The 21,236-nt window shown below is 36.9% G+C and overlaps 1 protein-coding gene across 1 annotated transcript in view; it reads right to left on the bottom strand.

The window, feature by feature from the left end:
- SLC44A5 (solute carrier family 44 member 5) overlaps nucleotides 1–21,236 on the bottom strand; it is a 152,260-nt gene that overhangs the window by 6,555 nt on the left and 124,469 nt on the right. Inside the window, exons 13-22 of the mRNA XM_015571888.1 lie at nucleotides 18,827–18,926; nucleotides 16,751–16,843; nucleotides 16,223–16,310; nucleotides 15,453–15,715; nucleotides 14,585–14,679; nucleotides 5,672–5,775; nucleotides 4,003–4,076; nucleotides 3,329–3,399; nucleotides 2,905–2,993; nucleotides 1,546–1,630 (exon numbers count right to left, since the gene is read on the bottom strand). Of these exons, the coding sequence (XP_015427374.1) occupies nucleotides 1,546–1,630; nucleotides 2,905–2,993; nucleotides 3,329–3,399; nucleotides 4,003–4,076; nucleotides 5,672–5,775; nucleotides 14,585–14,679; nucleotides 15,453–15,715; nucleotides 16,223–16,310; nucleotides 16,751–16,843; nucleotides 18,827–18,926 (1,062 nt within the window). The remainder of the gene's footprint in view (nucleotides 1–1,545; nucleotides 1,631–2,904; nucleotides 2,994–3,328; nucleotides 3,400–4,002; nucleotides 4,077–5,671; nucleotides 5,776–14,584; nucleotides 14,680–15,452; nucleotides 15,716–16,222; nucleotides 16,311–16,750; nucleotides 16,844–18,826; nucleotides 18,927–21,236) is intronic.

Here is a 21,236-nt window from a genome sequence, read left to right as displayed (position 1 = left end):
GAGTAGGTTCTAGACATTTCCTGAGATATATTTTGAGAAACATTTTTAGTTACAAGAACGGGGACTATCCCAGTGACAGCCCCCAGAACTGTCCCCATGTTTAGTGCCTGAGATGAAAGAAGAGATCTTGGAACATTTGAGAGCTCTCTACTCTGCCTTAGGCACTACCTGACCCCACACTTCTCATTCCAGCTCAGGTATGAGATTTGTTCAGGTGGTTTTTCCTAACAAACCACTGGGGTACGAGGAAAATGTTAAACATTCCAGTTCCATTTACAGGCAGGACAAGAGCTACTGGTATACAAAGTCCCCCCGACTTCTTTGTTCGGTTACTAAAAATTGATTTTTAAATGTTCAGAAAGAAAAACTAAACAAAAACAAGGTCAAACTATTTTATAGGCGATCTGCCTTGACTATTCTCCCTGAGGTTATTGTCTTCTCTCCTGACCCCAGTGTCAAGTTGATACTTATGGATTATATTAAAAACAAATTTACGCCATAACCGGTTTGGCTCAGTGGATAGAGCGTCGACCTGCAGACTGAAAGGTCCCAGGTTCAATTCCGGTCAAGGGCATGTACCTTGGTTGTGGGCACATCCCCAGTAGGAGATGTGCAGGAGGCGACTGATCAATGTTTCTCTCTCATCGATGTTTCTAACTCTCTATCCCTTTCCCTTCCTCTCTGTGAAATATCAATAAAATATATATATTTTTAAAAAACAAATTTAGTTTTACACAAGGGGAGTGCATTACTCAGTAATGCCCTGTTATGGAATGTTTTCTCTACTTTTCTTAAAAGCAATGTGCCAGAGAAATAATCTCTCAAAGGATCCAGCTGTAGGGCTAACGAGTTCTGCTCTCACCTGCTGACCCTCCTTGCCCTAGATGGAAGGTGAGAGCCAGATCAAGCTCCTGATGGGCTCTAGGTTCTCCAGGACTTTTAAGATGAAATACTAATGAAAAACATATCCATTTCGTGTATGCATCTTACACATGTCACACAGGCACAGTCAGGAAGTCAGTGATGAAAGCTCTAAAGAAGCACGTATTTTAACTCTAAGCATCAGAATTGATCTAGCCATTTCCTGGACATGCTCCTCTATGAACCCTCCCATTTGTCACTGTGTTACCTAATGTGAACTGGTCCCCATGTGTCTTTGAAACCAGTGCCAGCTTGGCTTTATCAGAATCTACAAAGGCTCTCCTCAAAGAGTTTCCAGAGCCCAGTCATGTCTTCCGTTCTGTTAATAAAGCACCACAGAAGCCAATCATTATTATAAATTTTAAAACATTAGGAAACATGTTAACACCATGCCATGAAGCCTGTGGTTCATTTTAGTAGCTGACTCTTCTGTGCTTTGCAAACTGCATTCTCTCGGCCATTAAGGTTTCAAGAGCATCCACTCAACAATGTCTCTTTCCAAATAAACAGATTTGCGATTACAGCCAGGTCATAGCAAACCTACAAGCCAGCTATGGGCATGGGTCTTATCCTCGTCCCTTGGTTATCCACTGAAGGGGGGAAACACATATTCTGAAAACTTACAGAAGCAGATGAAAATTGTATCAATACACATTGCATAGACGCTGAAGAACCCGTGTGCAACTAGGTAAGATCCAGCAATGATTGTCTGTAAATGAGGAAAGGAGAGAATGACGATGTCATTAACTCGTCTAGCAGAACAATAATGCAGCTTTAATGAAAGTCACCATGAGAGAGCTTGGACGTGTTCTGTGTTGAGGAAGATTTCAATATAGAGACCAAAAAATATTAAATGATAATGTTTCTGAGCGCTATGTACTGGGATTTAAACAAAATGTACTCGATCGCCTGCCAATTTTCTTACCACCATCCTCAATGCCTACCAAATATATCCCATATTTAGGATTCTGTGCACAGAGGCAGGAAAGCATAGGAGCTAAGAGCACATACTGCTTAGGTTTGATCACAGCTCAGGTATTTCTTCAACATGTTACTTAACCTGTCTGTGCCTCCTCTATAAAAGTGTTGGTGGGAGAGGGGAGAATGTGAATAATAATAGTATTTATGACACACGAACTGAGTGAGTTAATTGTAATAGATGCCAGAGGACTCCACCCGGGTCCCCTACAGCTGCACATCTGCCCCCCAGTTTGGGGGAATGTAGGCTGCTTCCTTCAGTACAAATTGCCCGCCTTGCAGAGAACCGCCTCAGCCAAGGCTACAGCCCCACCCAGGGGAACATATAGAAGCTCAGTCCCTTTGTCAGAAATTCCCATAATTATGCCTAAGGCCTCAGCTGTCACTGCAACTTGGGTCAGCTCCTTCCTTTGCCAGGACTGCCCTCCTCACTTCCTTAAAAGTGTATCTCAGGAGAACACTTCCTGATAAACCTTTCGTGTGCAAGCCTCTGTCTCAGAGTCTGTTTCCAAGGAACCCAACCTTTAAAGCAGGCTTGGCACAAAGGAAGACCAATAATGTTAGCTATTATGATCTCTCATATTCCTTTTTGTACTTTTTTTTTTGCTATCTCTGATAAACCAGAGTCAATAATACTTAGTTATTATGGGAAACATTGTGTTTCCTCAAAATTCATATGTTGAAACCTAATCCCCAATGTGATGGTATTTGGAGGTGGAGCATTTGAGAGGTAATTAGGTGCTAAGGGTGGAGCTCTCTTGAATAAGATTAGTGCCCTTATAAGAGGAGGCAGGAGAGATGCTATCTCTCTCCACCATCTTAGGATATGGCAAGGAGGTGTCCCTTTGCAAACCAGGAAGAGAGCCACCATCAGGAACCTAACCTGTGGGCGCCTTGACCTTGGACTTCTATGCCTTCAGTATGTGAGAAATAAATTCCTGTTGTTTAAGCCACCCGGTTGATGGTATTTTGTTACAGCACCTGGACTAAGACACCAGCACTTACCAGCAAAGGTACCCAGTAGTAATTTAAAGATGTTGGTCCTTCTATAATTATTGAAATTCTCTGTGTAAAGAGTAAAAATGCCAGGACACCTACAATAAAAAGGCAGAACATATATATTATGCATTTGCAAAGGAATATAGCTTTTTTTTTAATATATTTTATTGATATTTTACAGAGAGGAAGGGAGAGGAACGAGAGTTAGAAACATCGATGAGAGAGAAACATCAATCAGCTGCCTCCTGCACACCCCCTACTGGGGATGTGCCCGCAACCAAGGTACATGCCCTTGACCGGAATCGAACCTGGGACCTTTCAGTCCGCAGGCTGACACTCTATCCACTGAGCCAAACCGGTTTCGGCAGGAATATAGCTTTTGTAGTAGTTTCTCCAAGCACCTTATAAACTTTTTATTATTATTACTTACCTATACTCCCAGAAACTAATATTTTCCCCAGGACGAGTACAAAGTCTGTAACTTTATCCAAAACTGCAACTCTAAGAATCAGAAAAAAAACAACAAAGCATAATTTTGTGTTTACATGCGTTACTTGAAATTTATGAGAATAAATAATTCATTAGTTCATTTTGATGCATATTTGCTGTAACTTTGGCATTTGTTAAATGCAAGAATTGAAGTTCTGGGATGAATTCCTGACTCGTTTTTAATGAAATAAACAGAAGATGACATGGTAGGGCTGTTGGGCACTACTGGCGATGTCAGCCTCCCTATCTAATTCATGGCCTAGACACCCTGATCCAAAGGATACTGCTTTGTTCTCTGATTTTGTTCATTCAGACTATCAATTCTGGGAGAGGGAAATGGCCAGAGGCATGATGATAATGTCCATGTGAGGGATTTCTTAAAAAGAGGGAATAAAAATAAATAAATGCCAGTGGGTGTAAAGACATTGGTGAGTGATGGCAGCAACAATTCTAAGATATAAAAATAAATGATTGATGTGACAAAGAAGATTTAAATCTATCAAATTAAAAGACGATATTCATGTTTAAGATGACAGCCAACACTTTAGTAACATGTGAAGTATGTGATACTCAAGGTTCAGCAAATCGATTGCAATGTTCAACCTGATTACTTACTTTAAAATATTTCTTATCAGCAGATCGAAAGCATCTTTTGCAGACCTGCAGAAGTTCTTGCCATATATTGCAATCTGAGGAAGACAGTTATTATTCTGGAGTCAGTAATCCTGATAAGACCAAGAGACAATCCAATAACAGGAAATGAATCAATTCTCTGTCACCCCTACAGCCATGTACTCTCATTTCTCTTTCCAATATTTGCGTATGTGGGAGGCATGGGAACTATGTGTCCTCAACTCTGCAAAACTCCAGGCTTGTTGACAATAAGGTCTGCTTCAGATGCTACATAGTCCATTAAACTCTATGGGGATTAGACAACTTCAAACAGTTCTCTCAAATCTCAGGAAATGGTTTCTGTCTTTGAAGTGTTTGGCTGGGGTTTATTGCTGAATGGGTTAAATGTTGTAGAGATCATATTAAAAATTACTCTCAGAGCCCTCACTGGTTTGGCTCAGTGGATAGAGCATTGGCCCCTGGACCGAAGGGTCCCAGGTTCAATTCCTGTCAAAGGCACATACTTTGGTTGCAGGCTTCATCCTCAGCCCTGGTTGCAGTGTGCAGGAGGCAACCAATCAATGTGTCTCTCACATTGATGTTTCTCTCTCTGTCTCTCCCCCTTCCTTCCACTCTCTCTAAAACTCAATGGAAAAATATCCTTGGGTAAGGATGAACAACAACAAAAATTACTCTCAGAAGCCCAGTGCCTTTCAAATAAATCACACACTTGATTGACTGATGAAAAGCCTCAATACAACATTCTCACTGGAAGTATATTGATGACCACTTGAATCTCCATGACTACTTGAAGCATTGCTGCAGACCCTTTGTCACTGTGAGAATAAGTAAGTGTCATTAGACTGTAGTTGCTAAATTTTAAAATAATTTTATTTTTGGATCCCCTATATTTAAATATTTCTTTAGAAGCCTCCATATTCCCCCAGGAAATAAACAAATTTAGTTAGACACTGCCACATATCTCAACATAAGATTCACACAAAAAAGGAACAGACCCTTCCTTTAAAATATATAAATCGCAAAATTAGAAAGATCTTTTCTTCTCAGAGTGAAACATAGACTAAGCTTTCTTCTCAATAAACTATATCAAAGACACACAAAATCATTTTCAATCTAGCACATTTTAAAATTTCCAAGATAAATATTTTCCCTCTCCAAAGAGATGTTGAAGGTCATTATGAAGTGCAGCTAATTTCTATCTCAACTAGGAAAACATTGCCCTAAATCACATAGGCTCACAAATAAGAATCACATATAAGAATCACAAATTCTTATATCCACACTAGAGGCCCGGTGCATGAATTCGTGCACGGGTGGGGTCCTTCAGCCTGGCTGGTGATCAGGGCCAATGGGGGGGGCTGTCTCCCCCAGTCGGATTGGGGCTGATAGGGGTCAGTCAGGGGGAGGGACCATGGGAGGCTGGCCGGCAACAGAAGGTTGGCTGTGGGAGTGTACTGACCACCAAGGGGCAGCTCCTGCGTTGAGTATCTGCCCCCTGTTGGTTAGTGCACATCTTTCGGTCGCTTAAGCTTTTATAAATATAGATGTGATAAATTTAACTGCATGATCTAAAAGTGCTTTAGAGATGGAAATGTAGACAGGGGGTTTGGGTTTGCAAAGAAGTTTAGTAAATAAAAAATAATGTACTTACCATAACATAGGCATTTCTGTTCAAAAATTTCACCACTTTTTCCAAGCACCAGAAACAGCATTTCAGGCAGTGTTGTAGAAATTTGGCAATGTTGTTCTGGTTATCTATAAGGACATATTTACATCTATTAATGATTTGCAACTCTCTGAGTCAAAAAATAAATTAAAAAATTTTCAATGGCTTTACATTTTTTAAGTTGCAATATAATATATACAAAATTTACCATTTTAGCTATTTTTAAATGTACAATCCAATAGCATTAAGTACATTCACAATGTTGTGCAACCATCACTATCCATTTCCTGAACTTGTCATCATATCAAATAGAAACTCTGTATCCACTAAAAATAACTCCTCGCTCTCCCCTTCTCCCAGTCCCTGGTTACCTCTATTGTACTTTGTGTCTGTATGAATTTGCTTCTTCTAAAATGCTTTTTAAAATATATATATATATTTCTTTATTGATTTCAGAGAGGAAGGGGGAAGGAGAGAGAGGTAGAAACATCAATGATGAGAGAGAATCATTGATTGGCTGCCTCCTGCACACCCCCACTGGGGAACGAGCCTGCAACCCAGGCATGTTCCCTTGGCTGGAATCGAACCTGGGACCCTGCAGTCCGCAGTGTGATGCTCTATCCACTGAGCCAAGCCAGCTAGGGTGAATTTCCTTCTTCTACATACCTCATATCACTTGACATAAAGTTTTTAAGATTCATCATTTCATTCTTTTTTTTGAGCTGGATAACATTCCATTGTATGTGTATATTACATTTTCTTTATCCTTTATCTGTTCATGAAATTGGGTTGTTTCTACTGTTGGCTATTGTGAATAATGCTGCTATGAGTATTGGTGTTCAAATATGTTTGAGCCACTGCTTTCAATTCTTTTGAGTATATATCTCTAGAAGTGCAATGGCTGATCAGCTGGAAAGCCTATTTTTAATTTTTGAGAAATTGCCATACTGTTTTCCATGGTGGTTACACCATTTTACATTTCCATCAGCGATCTACACTTCCAATTTATCCTCACCCTACAAACACTTGTTATATCCCATCTTTTAACAGTAGCCATTCTAATGGCTGTGAAGTGGTACCTCATTGTGGTTTTGACTTGCATTTTCAAAACAATTATTATTGAGTCTCTTTTCATGTGCTTATTAACCACTTATATAACCTTGTTTAGAGCAATGTATGTGCCAATTCTTTGTGTGAGACCAAGATGATGATACAGGAGGCTCCTCAACTTCCCTCCTTCCACAGATGCACTGAATATATAGCTATGCATGTAGTAATCTCCTCTGAGAGAAATCCAAAGGCTAGCTCAGTTACTCCCACACATCAGACAACCAAGAAAACCCCACACTGAAAAGGCTGAGGCACACCACCCAATACACCTGACTCTGCACAATACCATACAACTGGGATGATATATCCAATTCTCAGCTTCTCCTGAGGAGTGAAGGGTTTGGACAGCATGTCTAGGATTCCAGCTTTTAAGGCTCCCACCCAAGGGACAGGACCTCAAAACACTTAGCTCTGAAAGCCAACAGGCTAGTGTGGACAAGTCCCATAGGAATGGAGAGGCAGTTTTTAATAGGCACATGTGCTGGTACTCACTGTGGCTATCCGCTCAGGGCATAGCACACAGAGCTCAGGCAAAGACACCTATATTTCTGTCTTTCTGGGGAAGGGGTCTGACTGCATACTCTATAACCTGCGACCCAAGGTTCTGGCTTTCTAATCTGCATGCATCTAGAAGCTAACTACGATCCTCCATGGAGCCTGTGGAAGCTGGTAGGCACTTCCACCACCTTCTGTCTCTATTTCACTGCATTTTTAACACTCGATCACCAACATCTCTTTAGAAGTTGCTTGTACACATGCCTGGTGCCACAGCATTTGAGGCTGCTGCCCGAGGGCCGGTTCCCAGTTCTTCTGGCCCTTTTAGCCAACAGGTCTTGCATTCATGACTCCTTAGGACTATAGCAAACAAAGAAGCAATTTTTAAATGGTGCAAGAGCACCCTCCCCACACCCACCACCATGGCTATACACCGTCTCTGTGCAGAGGGAGCAGGCAAAACACCCGCCTCCCAGTTTCTCCTTGAAAGGTGCTGAACTGCATACTTTCCCAGCTGCTGTCTGAGCATCTGGCTTCTAATCAGCCTGCACCTAGGTTTGCCTATGATCCTCCCGCTTTGAGACACCTACAGGTCTTGGGAGCCACCAAGAATCACTATGGTTTTAAGAGAACCAGAAGCTTGAGCTGGGCTAATTGATAGCGTTCGTATCCTATATGAGACAGTCTGATATAAGGGGGGAGGTGGCTTTTTCATCTAATGCACATTAACCAAAACAGTCAAGAAAAAATGAAATAAGGAAATACATTTCAAACAAACAATAACAAGATAAATCTCCAGAAACTGACTCTCTCTCTTTCTCTCTTTTCTCTGGGGATCAAGCCTGCAACCCAGGCAGGTGCCCTGTCCAGGAATCAAACTATGACCTCTTGTTTCATAGGTTGACACTCAACCACTGAGCAACACTGTCTGGGCTCCAGAAATTGATCTTAATGAAGCAGAGATAGTGGTGATAAAAGTGCTCACTGAGGTCAGGGGAGCAATGCATGAGCAAAGTGAGATTTTCAACAAAGAGATAGAAAAATACAAAAAAAAGTGTATCAAACAGAATTCATAGGGCTGAAGAATATAATAATTAAGCTAAAAAATTCAATAGAGGGGTTTGATATCAGACTAGATCAAACAAAAGAAAGGATCAACAAACTCAAAGTTAAGGCAGTGGAATCCATCCAGAAAAGCAAAAAGAGAAAAAAAAAGAGTGAAAAGAATTAAGTTAGCTTAAAGACTTAATGGGATACCATCAAGCAGACCAATATATATGTACTAGGAATCCCAGAAGGAGGGGAAAATGCATAAAGCTTATTCAAAGAAATAATGGCTGAAAACTTGTCCAACCTAGGGCACAAACAGACATCCATATCCAGAAAGCCCTCCCAAAAATACCAGAAAGGATGAATCTAAAGAGACTCTCAGAGACACATAAAGTTAAATCTTCAAAAGTTAAAATTTAAAGACAAAGAAGAAAAGTAACTCATTATTTATAAGGGAAATCCCATAAGAATATCAGCAGATTATTCAGCAGAAACTTTGCAGGCCAGAATGAAGTAGAATTATATATTTAAAGTACTGAAAGATAAAAACTGTCAATCAAGATACTACCTGACAGTGTTTGTCCTTCAGAGTTGAAAGAGAAATAGAGTATTTCAGACAAACCAAAGCTGAGTTCATCACCTCTAGACCATCCTTACAAGAATTGTTAAAGAGAATTACTTAAGATAAAACAAAAGGGTGCTAATTTAGTAACATAAAAATATGTGAAAATATAAAACTCACTGTTAAAGGAAAATATATAGTTAAAATCAGAATGCTCTAAAATTGTAATGGTGATGGGTAAGTTACTTACAACTTTAGTATGAAGGTTAAAGGACAAAGTAATAAAAATAAGTAAAACTTATAATAATTTGTTGATATATAATATAAAAATATGTAAATTGTGACATCAAAAATATTGTAGTATATAATGTGGAGGGGGGTAAAAATGTAGAACTTTTACATGTGTTTGAAGTATTTAAAGTTACCTTGTTATTAGCTTAAAATAGATTGTTATGTTTTGTGTAAACCTCATGATAACCACAAAGCTAAAAACCTATACTACATACAAAAAGATGAAGAGGAAGGAATCAGAGCATACCACGACAGAAAATCATCTAAGCACAAAGGAAGAGAGGAAGAGAGAGCCCTAGCCTGTTTGGCTCACTGGCTACAGCGTCGGCCTGGAGACTGAAGGGGCTCAGGTTCGGTTCACTTGGATAGAGCATCGGCCTGGAGACTGAAGGGTCCCAGGTTCGATTCCAGTCAAGGGCATGTACCTTGGTTGCAGGCACATCCCCAGTAGGGGGTGTGTGGGAGGCAGCTGATTGATGCTTCTCTCTCATTGATGTTTCTAACTCTCTATCCCTCTCCCTTCCTCTCTGTAAAAAAGCAATAAAATATATTTTTTTTTAAAAAGAGAGGAAGAGAGAAACACAAGTCTATAAAGCAGCAAGAAACAACTAACAAAATGGTAATAGTAAGTTCATAGCTATCAAGAATTACACTTAAATATAAGTGGACTAAATTCTCCAATAAAAAATACAGAGTGGCAGAATGAATTTTTTTTAAAAAAAGACTCAACTATCCGCTACCTACAATATTTCACTTCACCTTTAAAGACACATAGACTGAAAGTGAAGGATTCGAGAAAGGCTTTCATGCAAATGGAAACCAAAATAAAGCAGGTGTATTTATACTTAGACACAATAGACTTTCAGCCAAAACCTATAACAAGACACAGTGAAAGGGAGTCTATTCATCAAGAAGATATAAAATTGTTAATATTTATATAGCCAACATTGAAGCACCTAACTACATAAACTTATGAAGGGAGAAATAAACAGCAATATAATGATAGTAGGGGATTTCAATACTCCAATTTCAATAATAGTAGAGCAATCCAGACAGAAAATCAAAAATAAAACATTAGACTTAAATTACATGTTACACCAGAAGCATTTACTAGACATTTACATTACATTCAATCTTACCACAGCTGAATATACATTCTCCTCAAGCACATATGAAATATTCTCCAGAATAGATAATGTTAGGCCACAAAACAGGTCTGAATAAATATAAAAATACTAAAATCGTATAAACTATCTTTACTGACCACCGTGGTATAAAACAAGAAAAAAACTGGAATATTCACCAATGTGTGGAGATTACACTACATGCTACTGAACAATCAATAGATAAAACAAAAAATCAAAGAGTATCTTGAGACAAATGAAGATGGAAATACAACACATCAAGTAGATGGAATGCACCGAAGTAGTTTTAGAGGGAAGTTCATAGCAATAAATACCTGTGTTAAGGAAAAGTCTGATCTCAAATATTCTAACTTTACACTTCTAGAAACTAGAAAAAGAAGAACAAGTTAAGCACAAAGTTAGTAGAAGAAAGGAAGTAGTAAAGACCAAAGTGTAAATAAATGAAACAGCAAATAAAAAGACAATAGGAAAGATTAGTGAAGGGAACAGCTGGTTTTTTGAAAAAAAAATAAACAAAATTGACAAACCATTAGACTAATTAAGAAGAGAAAAGACAAATACAGAAATGAAAGTGGAGCTATTACAACTAAAACCACAGAAATATAAAAAATTATGAGACTACTATAAATAATTATACATCAATAAATTAGATAACCTAGAGAACACAACTTTCTAGAAACATGCAACCTACCAAGACTGAATCATAATGAAATAGAAAATTTCATTTGATTCAAAAATCTAAAACCTCCCAACAAATAAAAGAATTAGATGATTTTACTCATGAATATTACCAAACTTTTAAAGAAGAATTAACAGCAACCTTTCTCAAACTCTTCCAAAAAGTAGAAGTACAGGGAACATTTCCAAACTCATTTTGTGAGACCAGCATTATACCAATACCAAAGCCAGACAAGTAAACAAGAAAATAAAATTATAGGCCAATATCCCTGACAAATATAAATGCACAATTCCTTGACAAAATATTAACAAACTAACTGGTTATAGTAGGCCTTAACATAATCAAGGCCATATATGACAAGCTCACATCCAACATCACACTCAAAGGTGAAAAGCTGAAAGCTTTTCCTATAAGATCAGGAATAAGACAAAGATACCTACTCCCTCCCCTTATATTCAACAGAGTACTGGAAGACCTAGCTAGAACAATTAGGCAAGTTAAATAAACAAACAAACAAACAAACAGCATTGAAATAAGAAAGAAAGAAGTAAACTTGCCTTTATTTGCAGATCACACGACATTATATATTAAAAAACCCCTACTGTCTACACCAAAAAGCTATTAGAACATAAACAAATTCAGTAAAGTTTCAGAAAACAAAATCAATATACAAAAGCAGCTCCACTTCTATACATTAACAACTACTAGAGAGATTAAAAAAACAATTCTGTTGACAATTTCATCAAAAACAATAAATATGTAGAAGAAATTTAAACAAGGAGGCAAAAGACCTGTGCATCAAAAACTGTAAACTGTTAATGAAAGAAATTGAAGAAGGCACAAATAAATAACAAAGATTCCATGTTCATGAGTTAGAAGAATTAGCGTTGTTAAAATGTTTATAGTGCCCAAAGCAATCCACAAGTTCAATGCAATCCCTATCAAAATTCCAATAGTATTTTTCACAGAAATAGAAAAAAAAATTCGAAAATTTGTATGAAACTACAGAAGAGTTCGAATAGCCAAAGCAATTGAGAAAGAACAAAGCTGAAGGCATTATACTTATTAATTTCAAACAATAGTAATTAAAACAGTGTAGTAGTGATAGAAAAATTAACCCATAGATGAATGGAACAGAGTAGAAATAAATTCATGCATATATGGTCAATCAAGTTTTGACAAAGGACTGAAGAACATACAATGCAGAAATGATGGCATCTTCAATAAATGGTGTTATGAAAAGTAGATATCCACACACAAAAGAATAAAATTGGACCATTATCTTCATACATAATAATCAACTCAAAATGGAGTAAAAACTTGGAAGTAATTCTGAAACCATAAACGCCTAGAAAACATAGGCCTAAGTTCATTGACATTGGTATTGGCAATGATTTTTTGACTGTGACACCAAAAGCAAAGTCAACAAAAGCAAAAATAAACAAATGGGACTACCTCCAATTAAAAAGTTATTCATAGCAAAGTAAACCATCAATAAAATGAAAAGGCAACCTATGGAATGGGAGAAAAATTGGAAATTACATATATGATAAAGGGTTAATGTCCAAAATATATAAAGAACTCATTAGCAAAAATCCCCCAAATAACCCAAATTTTAAGATCTGAAGGAAATGAAGTCACTATCTCAAAGAGGTATCTGCACTCCCATGTTCGCTGTAGCATTATTTACAATATCTTATACATGGAATCCTATCATTTGATGCATCAGTGGATAAAGGAAATATGGTATAGATAGACAGTGGAATATTATTCAGCCTTAAAAAAGAAGGAAATCCCGCTTTTGCGACAATAGACATGGATGTGGAGGGCATTGTGCTAAGTAAAATAAACCAGATAGAAAAAGACAAATCTGCATGGTATCTCTTATATGTGAAATTAAAAAAGAAAGTTGAGCTCATACAAACAGAAAAGAATGGTGCAGGCTCAATGGTGGAGGAAATATGGAGAGGGTGGTAAAAGGGTGCAAACTCTCAGTAACAAGATGAATAAAGGTCGCAGGGTCTAATGTATAACATGGTAAACAATTAAAATTTGCTAAGAAAAAAGAACTTAAATGTTTTTACCAAAAAAGAAAAAAGAAGGTAAGTATAGTGAGGTGAGGTGATGGATGTGTTTATTACCTTGAATGCGGGAATCCTTCTACAATGTATATGTATACCAAATCATCATGTTGTACACTTTAAACATATTACAATTTTATTGGTCAATTATATCTTAGTAAAGCTTAAAAAGTTTTATATAATTAAAAAATCCTTTGCCCATGTTGAATTGGGTGTATTGTTGAGTTGTAGAAGTTCTTTAGATATTCTAAATATCGGTGGCTTATCTAAGTATATGATTTGCAAATATTTTCTCCCATTCTGTGGATTGTCCACTCTCTTGAAAGTGCCCTAGATGCTTTCTTTATTATTTTGATGAAGTCTAATTTGTTTTTTCTTTTGTTGTCATATATAAGAAAATCACCAAGTCTAATGTCATGAAGATTTCTTCCTTTGCTCTCTTCTAAGAGTTTTTAATCACTTTTAAATCATTGCCTCTATTACAGATGCCCCCTTATACTTTGACTCCACCTTATACTTTTAGTTTTTATGTTTAAGTCTATGATCAATTTTGAAATATATTTTTTAAAATATGTTTTTATTGATTTTAGAAAAAGAGGAAAGGAGAGGGACAGAGATAGGAACATCGACGAGACAGAAACATCAATCAGCCTCCTGCATGCTCCCACTGGGGACTGAGCCCACAACCTGGGCATGTACCCCAACCAGGGTGACCTCTGGTTCATGGGTTGATGCTCACCCCTGAGCCATACAGACCTGGATTGAAATATTTTCTATATGATATAAGGTAAGGTCCAAATTAATTCTTTTGCATATAGATATCCAGTTTTACTAGTAACAGTAGTTGAGAAAAACTGTCCTTTCCCCATTGAATGGGCTTATATGTGAGGATTTATTTTGGGGGTCTCTATTCTAGTCCACATCCATATGTCTGTCCTTATGCCAGTGCCACACTGTTTTGATGACTGTAGCTTTGTATGAAGTTTTAAAATCAGAAAATGTAAATGTTCCAAATTTGTTGTTCTGTTTCAGGATTGTTTTGGCATTTAATAATTTTTCAAAGTGCATTCTAAACAGAGTTTATATGTTTATAAACTATATGTGTCATGTATGAAGATTTATGCCAATGACTCCCATATTTATATTTTAAGTCCAACCTGTCCTGAGCTCTAGACTTGAAACTACCTGACAACTCCAGAATGCTTCTCAATATTAGCATGTCACAAACACAATTTTTAATCTCTTCTTTGAAATTTGCTTTTCCTGGTTTTGACATCTTAGTAAATATCATCACATCCTTCCCATAACCATACCCAACCTTTCAGAAAGTCCTGTTAGCTTTTTCTTCCAAATAGATCCCCAATCTGACCACCTCCATCCTTACTACCCTGGTGACAGTCATCATGTTTCCTGCAACCACCTGCCAAATCTATACTCTTCATAAAAGTCAGAAAGTCTGAGAAAAGATGAGTTCTGGAATCTTACCTTTAATACGTTTGTCCAAGTATTCTAGGGCTATCCTAAACATTTGAATTAATGCAAGAAGTAAGGATCCAAATGCTAGAGATCCTGTGTGATATCTGGGCAAAGATAAAATGAGAGTAAACGTTATGATGTCTTTACTATTAACTAAAGGGATGTTAATTAAACAGTTTTTTAGGTAAAAGGGATGTGCAGGGGAACTGATAGGAAAGAGCTTCTTACACCAGTGATGGCGAACCTTTTGAGCTTGGCGTGTCAACATTTTGAAAAACCCTAACTTAACTCTGGTGCCATGCCACATATAGAAATTTTTTGATATTTACAACCATAGTAAAACAAAGATTTATATTTTTGATATTTATTTTATATATTTAAATGCCATTTAACAAAGAAAAATCAACCAAAAAAATGAGTTTGCGTGTCACCTCTGACACGCGCGTCATAGGTTCGCCATCACTGTCTTACATTCTCCTATCCAGATTGGTGAAGGTTTAGAGTTTTAAAACATACATATATATTTTGCCCTTTATCTACAAAAATGATACTAATAGCCTGTCAGCAAAATATAAGATGTTTGACCTGAGCAATGGGGAGACAGAGCCAAGTTAATCCTTAATCTTTAATATGGTTTCCTCCCCTACCTCTTCTCTCTTGTAACCTATTATTTTTAGAAAAATAGGAATAGTGGCCTGCGCAGGGAGTATAAAGTTGTGGCTATAAAACCAGACAGAGCCGATGAACATCCATAAATCTTGAATCATACTTTTGAGCTCACTTGTATCTTACCTCTTGAATGATAAGCACAATATTGAATTATAAGCACATTAAATATAACTTGGAAAATAGATGTGGGGCTCAATGTGGTACTTACCGTATGGCTCGTCCAAACGCAGTAAAAAGTGGATATGGTGGGATGTCATCAGGTTTTCTCAAGGCCCAGTAATAAGAAGCAAAGGCACCAGCAAGGGCACACTGACCCAATGCAATGACAAAGTTTATCAGCCAGAGAAAGATAAATAGATTGAATATCTGGAAGGTAGAGATGTATTGGTAGTACAGGCTGTTTCCACCATAGAAAGCAAAGTTACACTGAGCACGAGGGCAAGCTCTGGACATTTCCGTTGTGTTAAAAATCTGCACTCAAAGAAAAAACAACATAGAATATTAAATACTATTGTAAGATAACACCCGCCCTGCCTTTTGTTTTGCGTACCCCCACCCCCACCTCCAGTTGCATGTCCTGTTCTTTTTCCATAAGCTTCTGCTGTTGTTCCTATTTTCAATCACATCACTTTATAGAATCCTTTAATGAGCTCTGAAAAGTATCTTTCCTTTTCTACCTTATGTTCATCCCTCTTCACCCCCTTTAGTTTCACATTTATTAGTGAGGTTGTTGACAATACCTGCTTCTTGGGTATATGATAAAACAAATGAGATCAGGAAATAATAGAGCTTTCCTTCTATTCCCCGCCCCCACCTTTTGCAGTGTTCTCCTCCTAACTCCTGACCCACTCTCTCCTTCTCCAGAGTGACCCCTCTCACTATACAGGGTCTCTATTTCAGGATGACTCCTACAACTGTAGGTGAAATGCAGTAGTGATCTGTATGGAAGTTAAAGAAGAGAGAGTTTCTTTTACTTACATCTGGGTCACAGGTTCTATTTTCATATTTACATTTCCCCTCTGGGGTTATGACTTTGTATATGGGTGTCCCTGATGTAGCCAAGTAACTGAATAAACTCTATTAAGGATAAATTATTTGCTGGTAAATTAAAAATAAATAGACATGAAAAAAATGCAAGTAACTTAAATATCTTTTGAGAGATTAACTTCAAATAAGTTCTAACATTTTAATAATTAATCCATTCTTCAGACCTAGAGTAATATAACATGGATCAGCTGCACTGAGAGGCCTCTTAAAAACAGTGAAATAGATAGAAGCTTTTAAAGGTTATCACCAATGATATGTGAAGACAAAATAAAACAAAATCTGACCTATAAAAGGGGAAATGCAATCGGGACACTGACACCTTTTCAGAGTTTGGCAGAAAAAAAAATCAGTTATTTCTTTAGGATGTTCCTAATCTTCCCAGGATGAAAACCACTAAACTCCTGGTTCCTGAATAGTGGGGTGACCTGAGGTTCAACTTGATAAACTACCAAAGGATACACTGCTATCACCGCCCAGTAGCAAATACAGATTGAGAGCAAAAAGAAAGTAAAAACTGGATAAATTAATGTAGTAGGGACATATCCAATGGCTCTGAAATAAAACAAATAGTTGAAATTCAAAATGATCCAGTGTTATAATTTCTCTAATAAATTTTTATTTGTTAGAACTATAAATAAGACTTAGACTCAATTAATTCTAAGAACAGTGGTCATAATTAGTAACTCTCATTGGCTGATCATGCTGGTATATTCTTAGTTGGTTTTTAAATTTTATTGATTGATTGTAAGTTAGAGACATTATTTTAATGCTCATGTTTGAATCCTGATCAAATTTCCCCAAACTTTCTCTTCTTTGTTTATTTCTCATAAAGATTTGATATATTACAATCATAACATTTCTTCCTTTTGATTAGATTCTTAGATTTTTAAAATTGAAGAGGACTTTGACAATCATCTCATCAAATGTGTGAATCACTGCCTAATTCAGGAATCTTTTTTGTATACTCTCCAAATATGGTCATAAGCCCCTGGTGACCACACTTATAGCAAATTACTTGTATATGACACAACTTATTCTACTTCCTACCAACATATTAGAAAATGCTTCCTTATCTGCCTGCCTGTAATTCACATCCACTGCCTTCTGGAGAAGAAATGGCCACCTTTTAACACAGTACTCCTTCCAAGTAACTCATCCTTTTATTCTGCAGGATAATCATTCTTTTGATATTTCTTCATTAGACATAGTTTCTGAAATGGTCACTAGTTGCCCTGTCCCTAACTACTTTCGAGCGATCTTTGCAGTATACGACATTGGATTAAATCCAACAGTGTTTGATATAGCCACTGAGAACTCTGGTGGAACTATCTCCACTCCTAATGAATTGAAACATCTTAGATTCTTTTTTAATTTATTACCTTCTCCAAATCACTGGTTGAGCTACAGTGTTGTTTCCTTTCTCCAGACACTACTGTTAAGTGAATTATTGAGCATCCCTTTGTTTACTGTATACTCACACACATTTATTCCAACTCTTTTTTTCCTTGAACTATCAACCTGTCACAGTGGTATTGGCCCATTAACACACACACACACACACACACACACACACACACACACACACACTCATATATACATTAAGAGGCATAACAGGGGGGCAAGTAATAGTGAATTGCACAATATCATATTATCTTAAAAATCCAGACAATCAGTAGTTTTCAGTGACTAATGATAGGGCTTCCATTATTGTGGGAAGGAGAGAAAGTTTAATTTATCAAACTGCAAGTTTGATAATTTGGTCCTGAGTCATTAACAACGTAGTTTCCATCATCTTAAATAGAGAGTATGATCTGTGGGCTTTCTTTGTTTCTTCCATGCATCATTCAAAAGTTTAAAGTACTATTCTCAAGTCACCTTTTGGAATAGTTTGGAAACTGTAGGTGTTATATCCCAGCATGAATTTATGAAAAATTTAGTGTTTATTTTATAGCATTTTAAAAATAAAAATGGCTCTGAGTATAAAGGTTTTCTAAATTAAGAGGTGTTGGTACAAAATATATAGTCTAGTACTGCTAGGAGCAATTATTCTTTCTATTGGCAAATTTTGTCATTCATATGGCAATGGTAATAGTATGTAATTGATTTTCTAGAATAATGGTGGTTTAAAGTTCTGCAAATGATCTCAGCCATTAATATTAACAGGTGACTCAGTATGGGAACAATACAACATGCAATATAACTAACTGCTACATAGCACTTTATTGCCTACTTTCACATATGTTATTCTCCTACTATATATTTGGTGTTTTAAAAACGTGCTAATATATAGACTAGACAGGTTTTTAACCTTACTTTACCCCATGATAATTGAGGTTTTAGGGAATATTGAAGGACATATTAGCATGACCTTTTAATAACTGGCTGTCTGATCTCAAACAAGTCATCTTAAAGGGAAAGCAAATTTCTTTAACAAGTCTTCTTAAAGGGAAATTAGTCTGGGGCAGCTACCCAATAGGCAGTGCCTGGCTGGGCTGACAGATACACTCTGGGCGAGTTTTTCCATCGGGGTCTTACTTGCTCCCTTCCTTCAGGAGGGCGATGGAGATGCGGATCCGGTCTCTCAGGAAGATCAGCAGGAGGATGACAAGCACTTCAAGGATGCTGAGGATTACCACTTAAAACAGAAAAAGCAGTCAGCGTGCAGCACAGATCAATCCCCAAAACACACTTCCTCTGCAGCAGTCAGGACTGAGCTTCATGGTTATTTCTGCCAACTCAGACACTTCATTTTTTCTGCCAATCTTAGAAATTCACTTTCAAAACCCACAAGAAATGCTAAGAAATCTAGATGAAAACCTTTAGCTGAAGTTTGAACAACTCAACTGGACAGACTTTATGTATGGAAACATTTCGTGCCATTTGTAGAAATGGGAAAACAGGCATGGAAGGAAGGAAGGGCTGCCTTAGGCAACTCTTATATTTTTCACTTTTTCCCCCCCTTTATTGATTAAGATATTACAAATGTGTCCTTATCCCCCCAATGTTCCCTCATCCCCCCAATCCTGCCCTCACCCTCACCCTCATCCTCACCCTCACACCTTGTTTTAACTTCACTGAGTAAGAGATCATTACAGAAGAAACTTTTTGTCTGCCCTGCTCACAATGCCTCTTTTTCTTGTTGTTGTTGCTAATCCTCATCCGAGGATATTTTCCCCCATTCAGAGTGGAAGGGAGGGGAGAGACAGTGAGAGGGAAACACTGATGTGAGAGAGACACATAAACTGGTTGCCTCCTGCACGGGCCCCCGCTGGGCCCAGGAGCAAGCCTGCAACCAAAGTATGTGCCTTTGCCCAGAATCGAACCTGAGACCTTTCAGTTCTCTGGCCGAGGCTCTATTCACTGAGCCAAACTGGCTGGGGCACAATGCCTCTTAATTAATTGACCTTGCAGATTTATATAGCAGGCTTGTGGCTGCCCACATTTTTATTCTGTGACTCCACATGAACACCATTGATGGTATCAAGTTTTAAACACAGTCCATCTAATAAAAGTCTCAGAATTAGGACTAAGATATTCTAAGTCAGTTTTGAGTTAGTTTATAAACTTCTTGAACTAAGAGTTATGCAAACTTAATAAACAATGTCAAAGCTATCTTCATGTGAGGTAAATAAATCTGCAAAGAAAGAATAAAGTGTATGCGTAGAGACAGAGAGAGAGAGGAGGGGAAAAGAAATCTTGGGTTCTTTTTTGGCTTTTGTTTCCTGGATCTAGGTACACTTGAAATCATCTTTCTGTTTTATTTTTAGTTTGGCAAGGTACTTATGCATTCTTCTAAAAATACCTCTGTCTTGGCCCTAGCTTGCTCCAATTTTATTTTATTTTCAGCTATCTTGAATTACTTTCTTTTTATTTGAAGCCAAATAGTCCTAATTACTATACTTCCTCAATTCTAAAACATACCTTTAATTTAGTAATATCTTTTTAGGAAAAGTAAAGAAATCCATCATTAAATATCTATTCATTAATTATAAGATGCATCCTGACTTCAGAGATGTTAAAAAGTGAAAAGGTATGATCTTAAAATTAAGAAAATATATCACTGCTAATAGCAATCTGAAATTACAAAAGAAACGTAATGGAAAGTTAATTAAAATTTCCACCTGTGAAAGAATCTATTCCATAACACACTTCCTAGAGAGTTATTCTGCTGATGCATGAACACCTCTCCACTGACAGAATACTCATTATTTTATCCTACTCTTATACCACTAATATTCTGATGTTACATCACATATCACTTAGTATTTCCAAGTAAGTGGGAATATCTCAGTAATGTATCATTTTGCTACTATAGCTTTTTTTTAGTTAAACTGTGTATTGATGTTTTCATGCACATTTGATTCTCTTAAAATAGAAAAATGAGCCCAGAATTGTGGAGTATAGCCATAATAAGCTAAAATTATTATATTCTTTGGACAAACTTAAGAAAATGAGATCTACCAGAATTGCTTTATATTTGAAATTGCATTGATAAGAACACTGCATATTAACTCTACCTTTATGAAATTACATGTTCAAAATGGTTATATTAGAGAAATTTTAACTGTCTTTTGAATTTATATAATACATTCCTTGTGTTTGAATGAGAAAAAACAATATAAACACAATTTTTTGAGACCCTATAGAGAAGCTGGTATAATTATAACTTCACAGAGGAGGACACTAGGATAATTAATAGTAGAAATGAAAATACAACTGTTTCCTAACACAACCCAAGATTCATAAAAATTATATTATTGTTTGTATAACTGTTTCTGTCAATTCATGTAATCAAATGTATGCACTTGTCTCTGGCACCTAGAACTCTGTCCAAACACAAGTCATCAATTAATATCTGATAATTGGATTATGAAAGCTGAGGCTCATTTGAGAAAAACTTAGTATTTCTAGACTTGAAACTAAAAACAAGCTCTGTATTTTCAGC

The sequence above is a fragment of the Myotis davidii genome, unplaced genomic scaffold, assembly GCF_000327345.1.
Source record: "Myotis davidii unplaced genomic scaffold, ASM32734v1 scaffold128, whole genome shotgun sequence".
Taxonomy (NCBI): Eukaryota; Metazoa; Chordata; class Mammalia; order Chiroptera; family Vespertilionidae; genus Myotis; species Myotis davidii.
Note: the sequence above shows the minus strand (reverse complement) of the source record. Positions and strands in the feature narration are given on the sequence as shown.